Here is a 14,498-nt window from a genome sequence, read left to right as displayed (position 1 = left end):
TCATTTCTGACAAATTTTTTTCAACACGTGAGTTGCACTCAACACGGAAAAATGGATTCAAATGTTGAAAAATTTCTTAAAGATCCCATCTTACAACCAAAAAACCTTTTGAGGTCCTATCTCACAACAATTTTTTTTTATAAGGTCATTTCTCACAATTTTTGAACATTAAAAGGTCATTTATGAAAAAAAAAATCTAAAAAAGTAATTGGGAATTGCTATAAGCTTACAGACCCTTACAATTAGGGTGTTTACCGATCCAAATCCGAATCGGATTGGACCGGCAATTCTTGGACTGGACTGAAAAAGTCGGTCCACAGACTGGACCAGGTTGGATAGATTTTACTCCCTCCGTCCCGGAATAATCGACTCGGTTTGACCGGCACAGAGTTTAAGGAACTTGAATTGACTTATTTAATTTAATAGGTAGTACCGTAGTAGTTGATAGTGGGGTATTATTTTAATGTAGTTAGTGGGAGGTGGGTTAAGAGGTGGGGTTGGAGGAGAGTATGGGTTGAATTTTTAATTATTTTTTGTATGGAGTAGGGGGTAGGTGGGTTAATAGAGGTGGAGTGAGAAATAATATAATATTGTTAGAATATTTCCATTTTTAGAAGCAGGTCAAGTATTAAGGGACGGCCCGATATGGAAAACAGGTCAAGTATTCCGGGACGGAGGGAGTAGTCTTTTAGACACAAAAAGTCTTTAAGCTAAAAAGGATAAAAGCGTAATTTAATAAATTATAAAAATGATGCGCCGCAATCGCAAGGTAGTGGCACGATTTAAGGAGCAGATCCAACGCACACACATTTTCCCTCTCCAACTCCATAATCATATGTAGATTTTAATCTTAATTTTCTCCAATTTTTTTTTAAAATTAATACTTGATGTTTTAATATAATAATTAATGATTTGATAGAAATCAGAAGAAAGCTAGTAATAAAGACTATAAAAACGGGGGGAAGAAGTTAAGTTGCAGGTTAAAAGTTGGGAGCTTATATTCCTTCCCACTGCTCCCCTAATTTATTCAATTCTCCCGATCATTAAATTTTTTTAAATAAAAAATAATAATAATCTTGAAGCCTAGAATTATTATTATCAGCTGCAACTCAATCTTTGATAATAATCATAATTTTTTTGATCAAATGGCTGAGGATTGTTCTGTGGATGTTGATGATGTTGGTTTCGAAGAAGGATTGACATGGTTACCTGCTCACATTCTTCATGAAGCTTGCGGTGGCCAAATTTTTGAGGTTTGTCATTTTAATTTTTGGTAAAAAGTTGTTTGATGTTGTCAATGTTTATGACCATTTGTTATGCAAATTCAAAACTTCACTTTCTTCTTTGTTGTATTGGGAGAGTTTGGTTTTCTTAGAAATGATACGCCGTTTCGAAGTATTAGGCTCCATTCATTATCGTTTTTGTTTTGAGTTTTTTAGAAAACTAAAAATGAAAATATGAAAGCTAAAAAAAAATAGTTTCCTGGTTTTTGTTGTTAGTTTTCAAAATTAATACGGAGTATAATCATTTTAGGATGTCAACTTGTAAGTTCATACTTCAATTTAATTCATACTAGTTTGTGTCGGTGCTAATTACAGAGTACTAAATGTTAAATATCCCGCACTTTCCATCTTTCTAAACAAATTGTTCAAAACATATTATATACTTTGTATTTTTTTTTATTTTTTTGTATTTTTTTTTTAGATATTACTTCGTACAATCGTACGTACTACCTCCGTTATCTTTACAGTTACTTTTCCATAAATATTAAGATAAAACATGAAAAATGGGTAAAAATGTGGGTAATATACTAAAATATGGTTAACTAAGAGAAATGGGTAAAGAGGTGGCTGATTGTAGAAGAAAAAATGAACAAAGTGAGAAATTGAATGGAAAGTTGTAAATGTTGTGGAGTAGAAAGGATAAAAGAGTAAAGTTTTATGTAAAAAATAGTATAAAACACAATGTAAAAATATTATGAAGCAAATTAAAATAAAAAGTGTAAAAAATATTGTGAAACGAATTAATATTACGTACAAGAGAAATTAATTTTTGAATTTGACCTTCAAAGTAAGGATGTCTAGCTCATTATATCGATAATTCAAAAAAATTCATTATATCGGACAACTTTTATATACACAATTAGTAAATACTAACTAACGTTCTTTTTTAATTTGTTTGTCTATGTGATTGAATATTGAGGGCACATATATATGTGTAAAATAGCATTAATAATTATGCATGTTAGACGATTGTACAACGAACATCCTCTTTATTTCTATGGTACAATTCACCGAAAGACAGATTCTTAGAACTATTGATTATTGTTTTAAATCAACTAGCTTTTGAGCCCGTTCAAAGAACGGACGATTGTGTAGTGGTTACTCTGTATTTATTTTATCTTTTTAAATTCAAATTTTATTGAGCTTGTGATTTTAGATAGATATATTGAGTGTTAATCGAAAAGATGGAGTGGAAAATATTGAATGAATAGATTGGTGAATTGATGTTGTATGAGGAAGATGAAGTGAAAGAATCGATTGGAGTTGTATAATATATCAAACAACAAAGAAAAAATAAAATAAAAACCAAATTGATGGAGGAAAGAATGGATGACACGTGTCATCTAATCAAATGTGTTGACACATGTCATCTAATAAATTGTGGTTTTCCTTTTTAAATACTAGGTATAGATTTGCTTAATTAGAACACAAGAAAAGGACAACAAACCAATTATTGAGATTTCCTTCCTTCTTTTTTTGGCATAAGCTTATTTCCTTCCTTTTTCGTGTTCCCGTTACTTATGTAAATGGCCTGACGTTCCAATTTCAACATAGGACTATAGGAGTACTAAAAACTCAAATAATTTTCCGAGGACAAATTCCTTGCTACGGTGGGTCACTACAATAACTTGTACCATTAACGATGGGAAATCCCATCGCTAAAGGCCAATAATCGTTGATTAATGGCGGATTTTTTTGCCGCGAAACCGTCATAATAGGGGCCGTCGTTAATGGAAAATTCGGTCGTTAACCCGTAATAAAAGACATTTGCGACGGTTATTCCCGTCTTTGTTTGGTTGTTAGCCCTGTCAAAAAAACTTTTACAAAGGGATTTTTGACCTGTCGTAATTAGGTTGTCGTTAAAGATACAAATTCTTGTAGTCCGGTGTTAGAAATTTCTGAGCTCATAAATTTTCGAGTCGAGGTTTGGTTTCAATACACGTACTCATACGTAGTACGAAGTACTAGTTATTGTCAAAATCTAAGTCTAGATTCGATGATTTGAAATTATGAGCCTCACGTTTGTAGTTTGTACCAAGTACGTAGTACATAATTGCATGATGAAGGAATGTATAAATACGAGTAAATAATGTTTGACAATTAAATTGATTATATGATAACAGGAGCAAGTTGGGCATCGTGCAAGGCATTACCAGCATCAAAATCATGTCAATGGTCCAGGATCATATCCTCTTCATCCGGTATATACTTCCATCATCGTTTTATTATTTTTGTTTTGAAAATAATTTCTCTTCGAAGAATAAACACTAATTAATCAAATTTTGATTTTCTAATACACTTAATCTACATTTAAATAACATCTTTAAAATTAAAAGGTTAAAACTTGTAGGACGTGTTTGGATATTTACAACTCATAACTCTCATACATATATAGTTGTAAGACCAACTTATTACAAAATAGTTGTTCTTTTCAATCAAATAGCTATATACTACGTATGTTTTATTAATTACATTTCTACGTAATACAACTTTATACGAAGTATATGTTTATAATGCTGTCATCAGCGGTTTTATGCGTAGGGTGGTCATAGGAGACGCACTCCTATGAGACCACCAGCTTAATTGTGACATATACATACCCCGAGTACATGATAGATATTTAACATCTTAGCGAGTATTCTTGTAACTAAGATTGAGGAATGAATCATCAAGTGGACTGGTGGAGAATCAAGTAGTCTTTGTGAATTTGCATTGTTTGATCCTTAATTATCAACATCATGACTCATGAGGATGCATGGATCACTACTAGCTAGGAATATATTCAAGCTAGCAGCTGGGTGGTCCAATCATTTGTTTTATTTATGGGATATCAAATTCGTTCCTTAATTTCCTATTACAAAATTGTGCAATCTATCACTAATTAAATTAATTTTTTCCCAATGTAAAGAGAGTCACACGAGACCGACAAATGGAACACGGGTTTTGGTTACCAAGTTACCCACATAGTTTAATAAACTAAGCTAGTCAACATCCATATTTTTTTTACTATTAGTTGTCTTTTGTTTTGGTATCATATGGTGTCTATATCACATTTTATCATATCTTGTGGTAGTGCGACTAAAGTATATGTATCGTGGGTTCAACATTGTGGAGGTGACTTTAGGAAGGTCAACGGTTATATATTTGTTGACATGTTACATGCCCACTCCTTGAGAATCTTGCATTTCATTTCATGGTTTATATACGGAGTATATGTTAATCAATTAATTAAATTATGCCTAATTAATTTGCGTTGTCCATCATCTCAAACATAATTATAATCTTGGTCAACGATTAAAAATAAATTTCTTATAGCTCCTGCTTAATTTGGTGGGTTAAGTTCAATCGTCCAAAAAAAAAATTTAGTATATCATATATCCAACTTGATTACTACGGAGTAACTGGCTAACTCGATCTAGGATGTATCATGTACGTAGTATGATCGATGGCTGAAATACTAAACTGCTAACCTGAGTGACAACCCATATTCGATATTCTCGATGTTTTGAAAAAGTTATCACCTATTTGCTGTGTTAGCACCCGATTCACCCTTATGGCTAATTCTGATTTGGGGCGAGTTTTGGGTGGTTAGGTTTCAGTCCCCTCCCAATTATTGTTGCGGGGAATCGAACACGGGTTCTCCCTACCAAGTTCAGCCCCCCCAATCACCACTGAACCAACAAGCAATTATTGGTACCTTTCGCAAATAGGTAACATAGTGCATTTATTTTTTGAAAATGATTACAGTCGCATAAAAGGATGAGTTAGAAAAAGAAAATTTAAGCATTTATGAAACATGTTTAACATCAACTTAACTAAGCATCAATGAAACATGTTTAACATCAACTTAAGCACAATCTTGATATGTAAAATTGTACTCTGAAACTTATGTACCAGTACAACTCTAAAATTCTAGCGCGATTTGAATGAGCGAAAATGATAAAGGTCGCAACATGCGACCTTTAAGCCGTGTCACAATGATGACATGTCATGCTTATGTGTCATGATTTAAATTGAAAACTAAAATATTTAACTTATTTAACTACTAGACATGTTTCAAAAAAAAGGTAGAAAAATCTTAATATTCTAAGAGCATCAATACTAGCCCAGTCTTAAGTCTTAACCCACTCTTAAACAGAGAGAAAATTTAAGAGTTAGCTATTATTAAAAAAGAGCTAACTCGTAGCTATCTCTTATTTAGAGGTTGATTAAGACATCCTCTAAATAAGAGGTAACTCTTAGAAATAAGAGTGGAGTGAGGTTGAAGAATGTGGTGTATTTTGGTTGCTTTTTGTATTAAAAATAAATGTTAAAAATATTAAAAACTGCATAAGAGGTAGTGTTTAAGAGATACTCTATTTCTTGGTGTTTTTTATAGCTAACTCTTGTTAAGAGGGGGTGATGATCAGGTGTACAAAGAGAGAGACCAAAAGGGGGTAAATTAAGAGTGAGTATACAACTGATGCTCTAATTGTTTCCTTTTTTACATTGATCGAATATCTTATTTACATATTTTCATAGTAAAAATAGTATTTTGACCCTAAAAATATTCTGATAACTCATATGCTATGTGGCGCCTATATGTACCAATTAAACTCCGACATGTAAGATTGCGACAACTAAATGTTGTCGCAACTTGCGAGCTTTATCATCACCCTTGAATGAGTGTACGTTGTATGTTGTGGCAGTTGAAAAGTGGAAGAAAATACCAAGAGAGAGTAAGAATAGGAAGCAAGAGAACATCAGGAGGGCCTGGAATGCAAGCTGTGTTTTTAGATCAAGCAGGTCATAATAAAACTTGCGGCACCGGAGTCTTCCTTCCTAGAAGAGCAGGCACCGACTTCCAACCTACCAAAAACCCACGTACGTACATCTTCTTCTTTTCTCTCTCTCCTTTTTAAAAAATAAAATAAAATAGAAATGGAGTATATATATATGTTAAATTCAATCATACAAATAGAGTACAAGATTTTGTGATCCGTAACCCGATTTTATCCGAATCAGAAAAGTAATGGGTCAAAATCCGACCGAACCTGTTTTGGACCCGACCGATTGAAAATCATTGTATTTATAGTAATAAATGAGATTATGAGAAAATTTAAGCATAATAAACACGTTGTTTTTATTATTGTTGTGTGTAATATGATTTTAATTTGAATTATACGTCATTTTATGGTTGAATTTGACTAAATATAAACTTGGGTAAGAAAATTTGTTAATTTGTGCCCATATTTTGTGTATTTATCACCTAAATTAATGAAAATATAATGCGCGTTTTAAAATCTCTCAACCCGTTGGGTCGACCCCAACCCGAAAGTTCTGGGTCTTAAACAAGCATTTGTAAACCCGAACCCGAAAATGGCCGATCTGATTTAAACCGAACCCGAAAATAATTTTTTACAACCCGACCCGACCAACCCGTTTGATAGGTCTAGTTGAAACTGATCTTGTGGTTTGGAGATTACATGGTTGAACTGTACGAAATATTTGAGGGTGACTCAAAACGTTGATTTGCGTAGTTAAACTACTCCGTAATTAATTTGTGATAAATAATAATTTAGTAGGGTCTTTTTCCTTACCTACTAGGTAAAAAAAAATATGATAAGAGTACAATAAAACACAAATTTGGAAGACCGAAAGATTCATCTATAAAAATGTTAAGCCATGTGGTCCATATATGTTCTTTTAAGTTGCATTTGACACCAACGGAAAAAGGTTAATTTAGGTGTAGTTGGCCGGGTGTATTTTTTGTTTTCAGTTTTCTGTTTTTTTTAAAAAAAAACTAAAGTAAAAGTATGGAAATCACAAATTTGCTTCTTGGTTTTTGTTGTCAACTTTCAAAATCAACCCTGATTATTATCGGAATGAATAATGACTTTGACTTTCAAATTAAAAAGGCCAAATGGAAAACTAACCGTGATACAAAAGTTGATAAAAGAAAAAGAGTTTGTTAATCAAAATAATTTTGTAAACTAGAATTAGTTAGTAATTTAAAATAATTTTACAAACTTAATTTTGTAAATCAAACTGTTTTTAACAACAAATATTTGTTAATTCATCCGAACGAAGATACACGTATAATTGCATATTGGATGTCTAATTTACAAAATATGTTTTTTTTTTTTTTTTTTTCTCGAGCATTGGTTGAATAATATATGTTTGCATGAATATGTTAATTACTGTCTACAAACATGACGTAAATTAAATATGTACGCAGCTTGTTCTCCTGTCCTGCTCCCTTCCCGCGTTGTGCATGGTCTAAACCTCAACATTCAAGCATTAGGGTTACAAATCTCTCCTAAACAAGGTCATTGCACTACTACGTATATATAAATTCTCCTCCTATTTTCTTACAACTTAAAATGCTCAAACTCTAAATTAATTGCGCATTGATTTTTTCTTTTTCTGCAGATCTTAAAACAACTCGAAAAGATAGAGTTCATAACGCCAATTACAAGAAAGAAGAAAAAGATCCAAGAGAACGTTGTGATATCATTTCTCAAGACCAAAAAATTTCTCCAGAATTATTTCTTCCAAAGGAATGGAGTTACTAGCTTCATGTTTATTTTCAAGTACATAAATAACATGCATGTTTAAAGAAAGAGAAACTCATCTTGTAGCTAATTCGATCATTTAATTAAGTTGCATTTTCTTTTATAATCTTCTTTATCATAATTCTTTCAATGGGCTTGTAAAAGTTACTCCTATGTACAAGAGAAGGTGAAGTGTGAATCATTGGCATTCATACACTAAAAATTCAATGACAATCAATAATTTGTTATTTGCCAAATAATTATAATAAGGTTTTTATTTTTATTGTTATTTTTACGTATAAATCTTTCATTCCTGTTTAATATAAATTTATTGTAAAAGAGCATTTTGCGACACCACCTCTTACTCAGTTGGCATAATTTATTGGAAAAGTCAACAATATGGACTTCCTAACTAATGTGTGTTTTTTGGAGGGAAAATCCTAACTAATATTAACTTATCTTATTTGGAAAATATTTATTATATCTAAAATAAATTAACTAAGTTACGTGTGAAATTGTATTAAAAAACTTATCTTCTCCGAATTATGTCAAAATAAGTTGAACAAAATAAGATAATGTTCTCTAATTACATTTTGTTTAATGTGGTGAATTTCAAAAAGTGAGTTTTCAAAAGAAGTCTTTTGTAGGCAGATTCAACATTTTAGCTCTTGTTCAATGGTTTATGTGTAAAAATCTCTAAACTGTGATGCTATACTAGGGAGCCCTCGTAGAGGAGTAGTTAGTGTTAGCTTGTACGGAGTAAACCACATTGAGTTTTGTAGGTTGTTTGGTTGTTTAGCCTTAGTGCTCAATTTGGTTAATAAAATTTATACATTTACCAAAAAAAACAAAAACATATACTCCAATCAATACTAATATATAAAAAGCGTTTCTAAGAATGTTTATACGCCATGTATAACTCTTACATTACGCCACATCATCAACTCACAAACAAAAATCAAATACAATAAGGTTCAAACACCTAATCTCAAGTATGAAGGATAACACTCATTATCATCTTAACCAACCATTACTTGTAGTTTCTCAAGATTAATTTATAAATACATGTAAAATTGAAGTCTTAAAAACCTAAACTTTTATGTGATTTTTTTTTTTCTATGAACAACTATAAAGAGACATCTCGTTAAAAATCTTATAAGAGTCAACTATAGAAATGTGTTGCATATATCTTATTTGATGTATATCAATTTGAAGCACTTAATTAGTTACATTAGAAAACAAATTAAAAATATTGTTAGATGATTTATTTGGAAAATCACTAGGCAAGATGAATGACGTATAGTGTGCATGTTTAGTATATGAACTTAATAAATCTCTGGCCCCTCCTTTCTCCCTCTCTCCCTCCCTCCTTCCTCTGTCTTATCTCTCATCTTCTAGGGTTTCAGTTTTCTTGGCTGTGGGAATTAGACTATTTTCGACCCTTGTTATTGTTTTTCCATTGTTTTCTCTTCATGTTTTGTAACTTTAATTTGTTTCATTTGTGTTGGTTTGTTCTCAATTTATTCTTGGGTTTTTCCTAGATTTTTCTAGGTTCTTGCAGCTATATGATTCTCATCTATGGATGAGAATTTTATTTTTAGGGTCCCAATAATTGGGAAGGTGATTTGGATTCATACGAATTTAGGGTTTATCATCAACTTGTCGATAGGAACGTAAATTCGTACGCAAATTGCGAAGGGCTCTACATGAAAATATGCGAAAACATCAAAAATCACTGCTCGCGTCAAGTTTGAAGCGGTGGAGTACAAGATGTGATGCAGAATAGTAATTATTGTGATTGTAACAGTTATGTATTTTCTCTAAATTTTTGGTATGCAGATCTATTTTATCGTTGTAGATGTCGTATAACTGATTATCTATTACTATATACTAAAAGACACACCAGGAATGACACGTGTCACGTCCTGGTGATTCCTTGGTAATTTTTTTTAAAAAAACTTTTAATTTAAGAATCTTTTGAAATATCTGATTTCCTGATTTTTTTTCTTATTCTTTCCTTCAACTTAATATGATAGAAGTATATATCTATTATTAATATATATACTAAAAGACACACCAGGAATGACACGTGTCACGTCCAGGTGAGTCATTGAAAATTTTTTTTCTTTTTTTTTTAAAAAAAACTTTTAATTTAAGAATCTTTTGAAATATCTGATTTCCTGATTTTTTTTCTTCTTATTCTTTCCTTCTATACTTAATATAATAGAAGTATAAATTATATATGAAAAAAATAAATTATGATGTCATGTATTACGACAAGGATAAAAAATATATATTATTAATGATTTGAAGAACATATATGTTAGGAATGGAAAAAAATCACAGTTTTTTTGATATTGTTGTTTCTATAATATACGCAGTAAACTATTACGGAAACTCCGTAAAATCAAAATAGCAAAATATTTTTTTAATTTTCATATAAAATTTTCAAAAAAATGCATCATACTCTTAACCTACAATAGTTAATAAATAAACAATCAAATTACACTGATATGTGTTATTATACGACCATACCCAAACAAAAATAATTATTTAATTTTTATTTTATGTAAAACAAGTGTTAAAAAGTGGGTCCAACAAAATTACTTATAAACTTGAAAGCCTGATAGAAAATAGGGTATTATAACTGATATGGTTATCAAATCAATACCATAGCCAAAAAGTTGGATAGATCGAGGGTACGGGTATGATTACGGTACGTTACAGATATTATTCAATTCTAAAAGAAAATGATATATAATAATTGTCTGATAAGTTTTTTTCTTATATTTTCCCAACTTAAGTATTTTTGTCGAAACGCTAAACTTCTAAAATCGCACTAATCACTTTACAATCCAAATAAAATAATATTGTTCTCTGATTTTTCCAACATTCGTTGATAAAAAATGATTTTTTTTATTAAAAACGTCATTTAAATAAATTAATTAGAACAAACAAAATGCAATTAGTCTCAAACGCGCGGGACCTAACCTAGTTAATTATATTGTTCTCTCCCATCAAATAAAAAAAATATTTATAAACTTAATCAATTTTAGTTAATTGGGTTCAACTTACTGACTTAGTCATACGAGGATGAGTTGATAACAAAAAGCACCTTATCTGAATGTACACGAATTTAGTCAACTCGAACAATATTTTTGTGACAGTTAATGTACGACTAAAATTTATGCCATTATACGTACATCATTAAATTAATTGAAAGTAGCCCCTTGATTAAAGATTATGCTTATAACCCGACGCTCTGTCGATTCTCATTTTGAGCGTCTCCTAACCAATGCTATAAGGCTTCTCATTTATGAAACTCTTTTAGGTACTATGGATTCATTATTTCATTGTCATGCAATGATTTTGGCATGTGCACTTTGTCACTAGTCTTGAGAGAATCGTCGCCGTACAACTAGTTATACTTAGATGATATAATGAATTCTACATAGAAATTAATCAAATCTTATTAATTGAATTCTCCCACTTTTTATTTTTTTAATTTTAATCACACGGATCTATCCTTTAATCCCACTGATAATTCAAAATATGTCTTTTAATTTGTCCAGAGTCAATTGTCATATACTAATACTAGTTTAAGTTACATTATCAATCAATGTGATTATTAGAATACGTAATTGCAATCATCTAATTAATCGATTTATTGATATATATATATATATATGAATCATTGAATCGACAACAATCGACCTATGAAGAACGATTGAATCAACAATATGGACTTCCACTTATCGATATAATAGACGATCGGTTCGCTCTCCCATTCTATTTCTACATAATGACAATCAACTATATATGACGAGTAACATTTAATTTCTTTTTGTAAAGACGGAATGCGATAGACAAACAATAAGGTAGTGTTAAAATACAAAATATCTTAAAAGTTAAAAAGAAGCAAACCAAACCATAAACGAACTTATCAAGAGGTAGCCACCAAAAATGGCTTCCAATTTTGCAAATCTCTGCATCTCCTACTTGCTTGTTCTTCGTTACACCGCCTTCGTCTAATCGAATTACTCATTTTAACTTCGAATCCATAATTACCTAATTGATCATCAATATCAATATCAACATCCATGTCCTCATCCTCATCCTCATCCTCATCCTCATCCTCGTCCTCATCATCATTGTCATTGGCTTCGTAATCATTAACATCGCAAAACTCGTCTCCTTCATCAAGATCGAGCTCGTTCGAGTTATCAAGGAAGCGAAGCATAAGCCTTCCATTAATTCTCTCAGCCTTCAAACAACTCTTGTTGGTACCAACACAAACTGCTTTCATAACTAACCTCCCATCTTGCCTTTGAGACTCCACCTGAAACTTACCCGAAGAACCACCCCTAATGGTGGTTATCGGTGGCGGAAAGCTACTGCTGCTCGTCATCGTCGTCGACCTCTCTTTGATCACAGTAGTAGTATAACAAGCAGCTGGCAGCAGTACTCTTACCGGAGATTTCTCGATATCCGATAAGACGAAAGATGAAGAGATTAATTCATCATCACTAATACTACTCCCAGTTTCACTCCCTAGACTCTCGGTACACATTTCCAAGCTTTTCAAACTTAACACAGAACTCGACTTCTTAACCAGAGGATGAACGTACACTTTCTCTTCTTCAGAAGTTTGAGGTGAGTTATTTTTTGTAAGATCTTGCAAGAAACTCCACCCACCCAAATCCTCAGTCTTGTGGGGAGTATTTTGTTGTTGGATATGTGAGTTGTCCGACACTGGAAAACACGTAGAGGACGGTGACAACTTTGGTATTGGCTCAGATGGTTTGAACCCAATGTTCCGAGGCTCGGCGAGCCACGTGTCAAACTGGGATTTTAGCCCTTGGCAAACACTTGTTGACATGATTCAATACAGGGGAAAAACAGAGGTAGTTTTGTAAGTGAAAAGGGTTTTAAGAAAGAATGGTATGATTTGAAGGACAAGAAGTGAAAGGGGGATGCTAATTTATAGGCCAAGAACAGAAGTGTAGTTGCAAGAAAGGATCTTTCAAGCCCACTAACACTTTCTTTAATTTTTACAGTTGAGTCCACCTCATACTATACTCATAATATAGTGTATATAGTGTATAGTGTGATCAACACATGTATTGTATTAAACATTCAAAATGGAGAATAAAGGGAGGATCATTTTAAATTGAGTGGGAAAATGAACTAGCTAGGTACTGTCATTGAAGCTCTGTAACGTTGACAGTAAAGATGATACTGAGCTGGGCTGGTTTAAGACACCGTACGAAAAAAAAGCACAATTCGACACGTGTATAGAATAATAGAAAAATCACATGTCAAATCGGTGTAAATTTTATAGTAAGTTACACATCTATACAAACTACTCCCTATCAATGTGACAAAGTATTTTAGAAATGGTTACATAGTTAGATATCTTAACTAAAGTTACTTACTAAGCATATATTGTTGTGTATTATTGTACATATCTCATACCCTAAAACTAATCACGTTTCTCCTTACACAAGTACTATGTACCAATCATGCCTAACTCATCAAACCCTAAAAATAGTAGTGTTGTGTTTCCCTTAGATATTTCCTTTCCCTTCTGAAAAATTAAATGGAGTATAAATCAAATAAATCTTCTTTGATATTTGTTGAAAAGGAAGAGATACATTAATTGGTAGATTGAATAGTCCCTTTTGAACCATATTAAGGTGTCTAGTCTCACAAACTTAAGTAGATTTAGGGAACTAATTTCTTTAATTAGAGATAGACATCGTTTTAGGTATCTCACATGTACCATTTTCCATCGTTTTCATGAATATTAAAAATATCTAACTGCGTTAAACCTGACTCTGCACTGTATTTGTTAATTTGTTAGGTTTGGTCTTGAGAGAAGAACTCGACCTTGTAACCTCTATGTCACACAGTGAATTTCCACCAAGCTAATCACACTGTATGGGAATATGTGATTAGGCTTGGCCTTGAGAGAAGATTGATTATTATTGAGAGCAAATGCACTTATTAGAAAATCGTTGACAAATAATATATCAGATTTTTTTTTTATAGTAAGTATATATAATGCTTATCTCATGTTACCGAACCAATACATATTTATCTCATGTAAGCTAGTCCTGCTATGCATGTCAACGACTGAGTACTCGACCTTGTAACCTTCAAACCACCCGGTGAGTTTTCCACCCACTACACCAACTTACGTTGGTATATACTGGAATATATGAGAGTGAATGTTGTAAGATATACTTGGTATAAACGATGAGATCAATTAGCAACAACCAATACATAACAACAATGAGTCTAACAAGTATATAAGCATAATTTGAGGAATTTTCTCATATAATTTAGAGCTGACTTTGTTTAGAAGTTCTATTAAGTTACCATTGGCTATATAAGATCATAGCAATAAACCCAAAAGTTTAAGCTTTACAAGATCAAATGTGGTGAACCGCTAAAGTAAGTTAGCATATTCAGGGATTATTTTCTGAAGTTGTCAAACACTGGCTACTGTCGAATTTTGTTTAAAGCGACTAACCCAAAGATCAAATGGCATATATATAGCAAGTTTAGCCCAGAATATATTCTTATGGATCTACTTTCTTCTGCGATAATTATACTTCTTCCGTTTCACCAAACATATACTATTTGTTTAATTTAGTTATAGGTAAACAACTCGTATAGT

At 31.9% G+C, this 14,498-nt stretch overlaps 2 protein-coding genes across 2 annotated transcripts; one reads left to right on the top strand and one right to left on the bottom strand.

The window, feature by feature from the left end:
- Window positions 1-779: 779 nt before the first annotated feature.
- On the top strand, window positions 780-8,073 carry LOC110805087 (uncharacterized). Its single transcript, XM_022010697.2, has 5 exons — window positions 780-1,253; window positions 3,407-3,484; window positions 5,972-6,146; window positions 7,501-7,590; window positions 7,695-8,073. The coding sequence occupies exons 1-5, from the start codon at window positions 1,146-1,148 to the stop codon at window positions 7,835-7,837; spliced, it is 594 nt and encodes a 197-aa protein (XP_021866389.2). The 5' UTR covers window positions 780-1,145; the 3' UTR covers window positions 7,838-8,073.
- A 3,686-nt stretch (window positions 8,074-11,759) lies between these two features.
- Window positions 11,760-12,695, bottom strand: LOC110805084 (protein FANTASTIC FOUR 1). The gene has a single exon (XM_022010689.2). It carries the CDS (start codon window positions 12,693-12,695, stop codon window positions 11,760-11,762), a length of 936 nt encoding a protein of 311 aa, XP_021866381.2.
- Window positions 12,696-14,498: the final 1,803 nt, after the last annotated feature.

The sequence above is a fragment of the Spinacia oleracea genome, chromosome 1, assembly GCF_020520425.1.
Source record: "Spinacia oleracea cultivar Varoflay chromosome 1, BTI_SOV_V1, whole genome shotgun sequence".
Lineage (NCBI taxonomy): Eukaryota > Viridiplantae > Streptophyta > Magnoliopsida > Caryophyllales > Amaranthaceae > Spinacia > Spinacia oleracea.
This window is presented reverse-complemented; position numbering and strand designations above follow the sequence as displayed.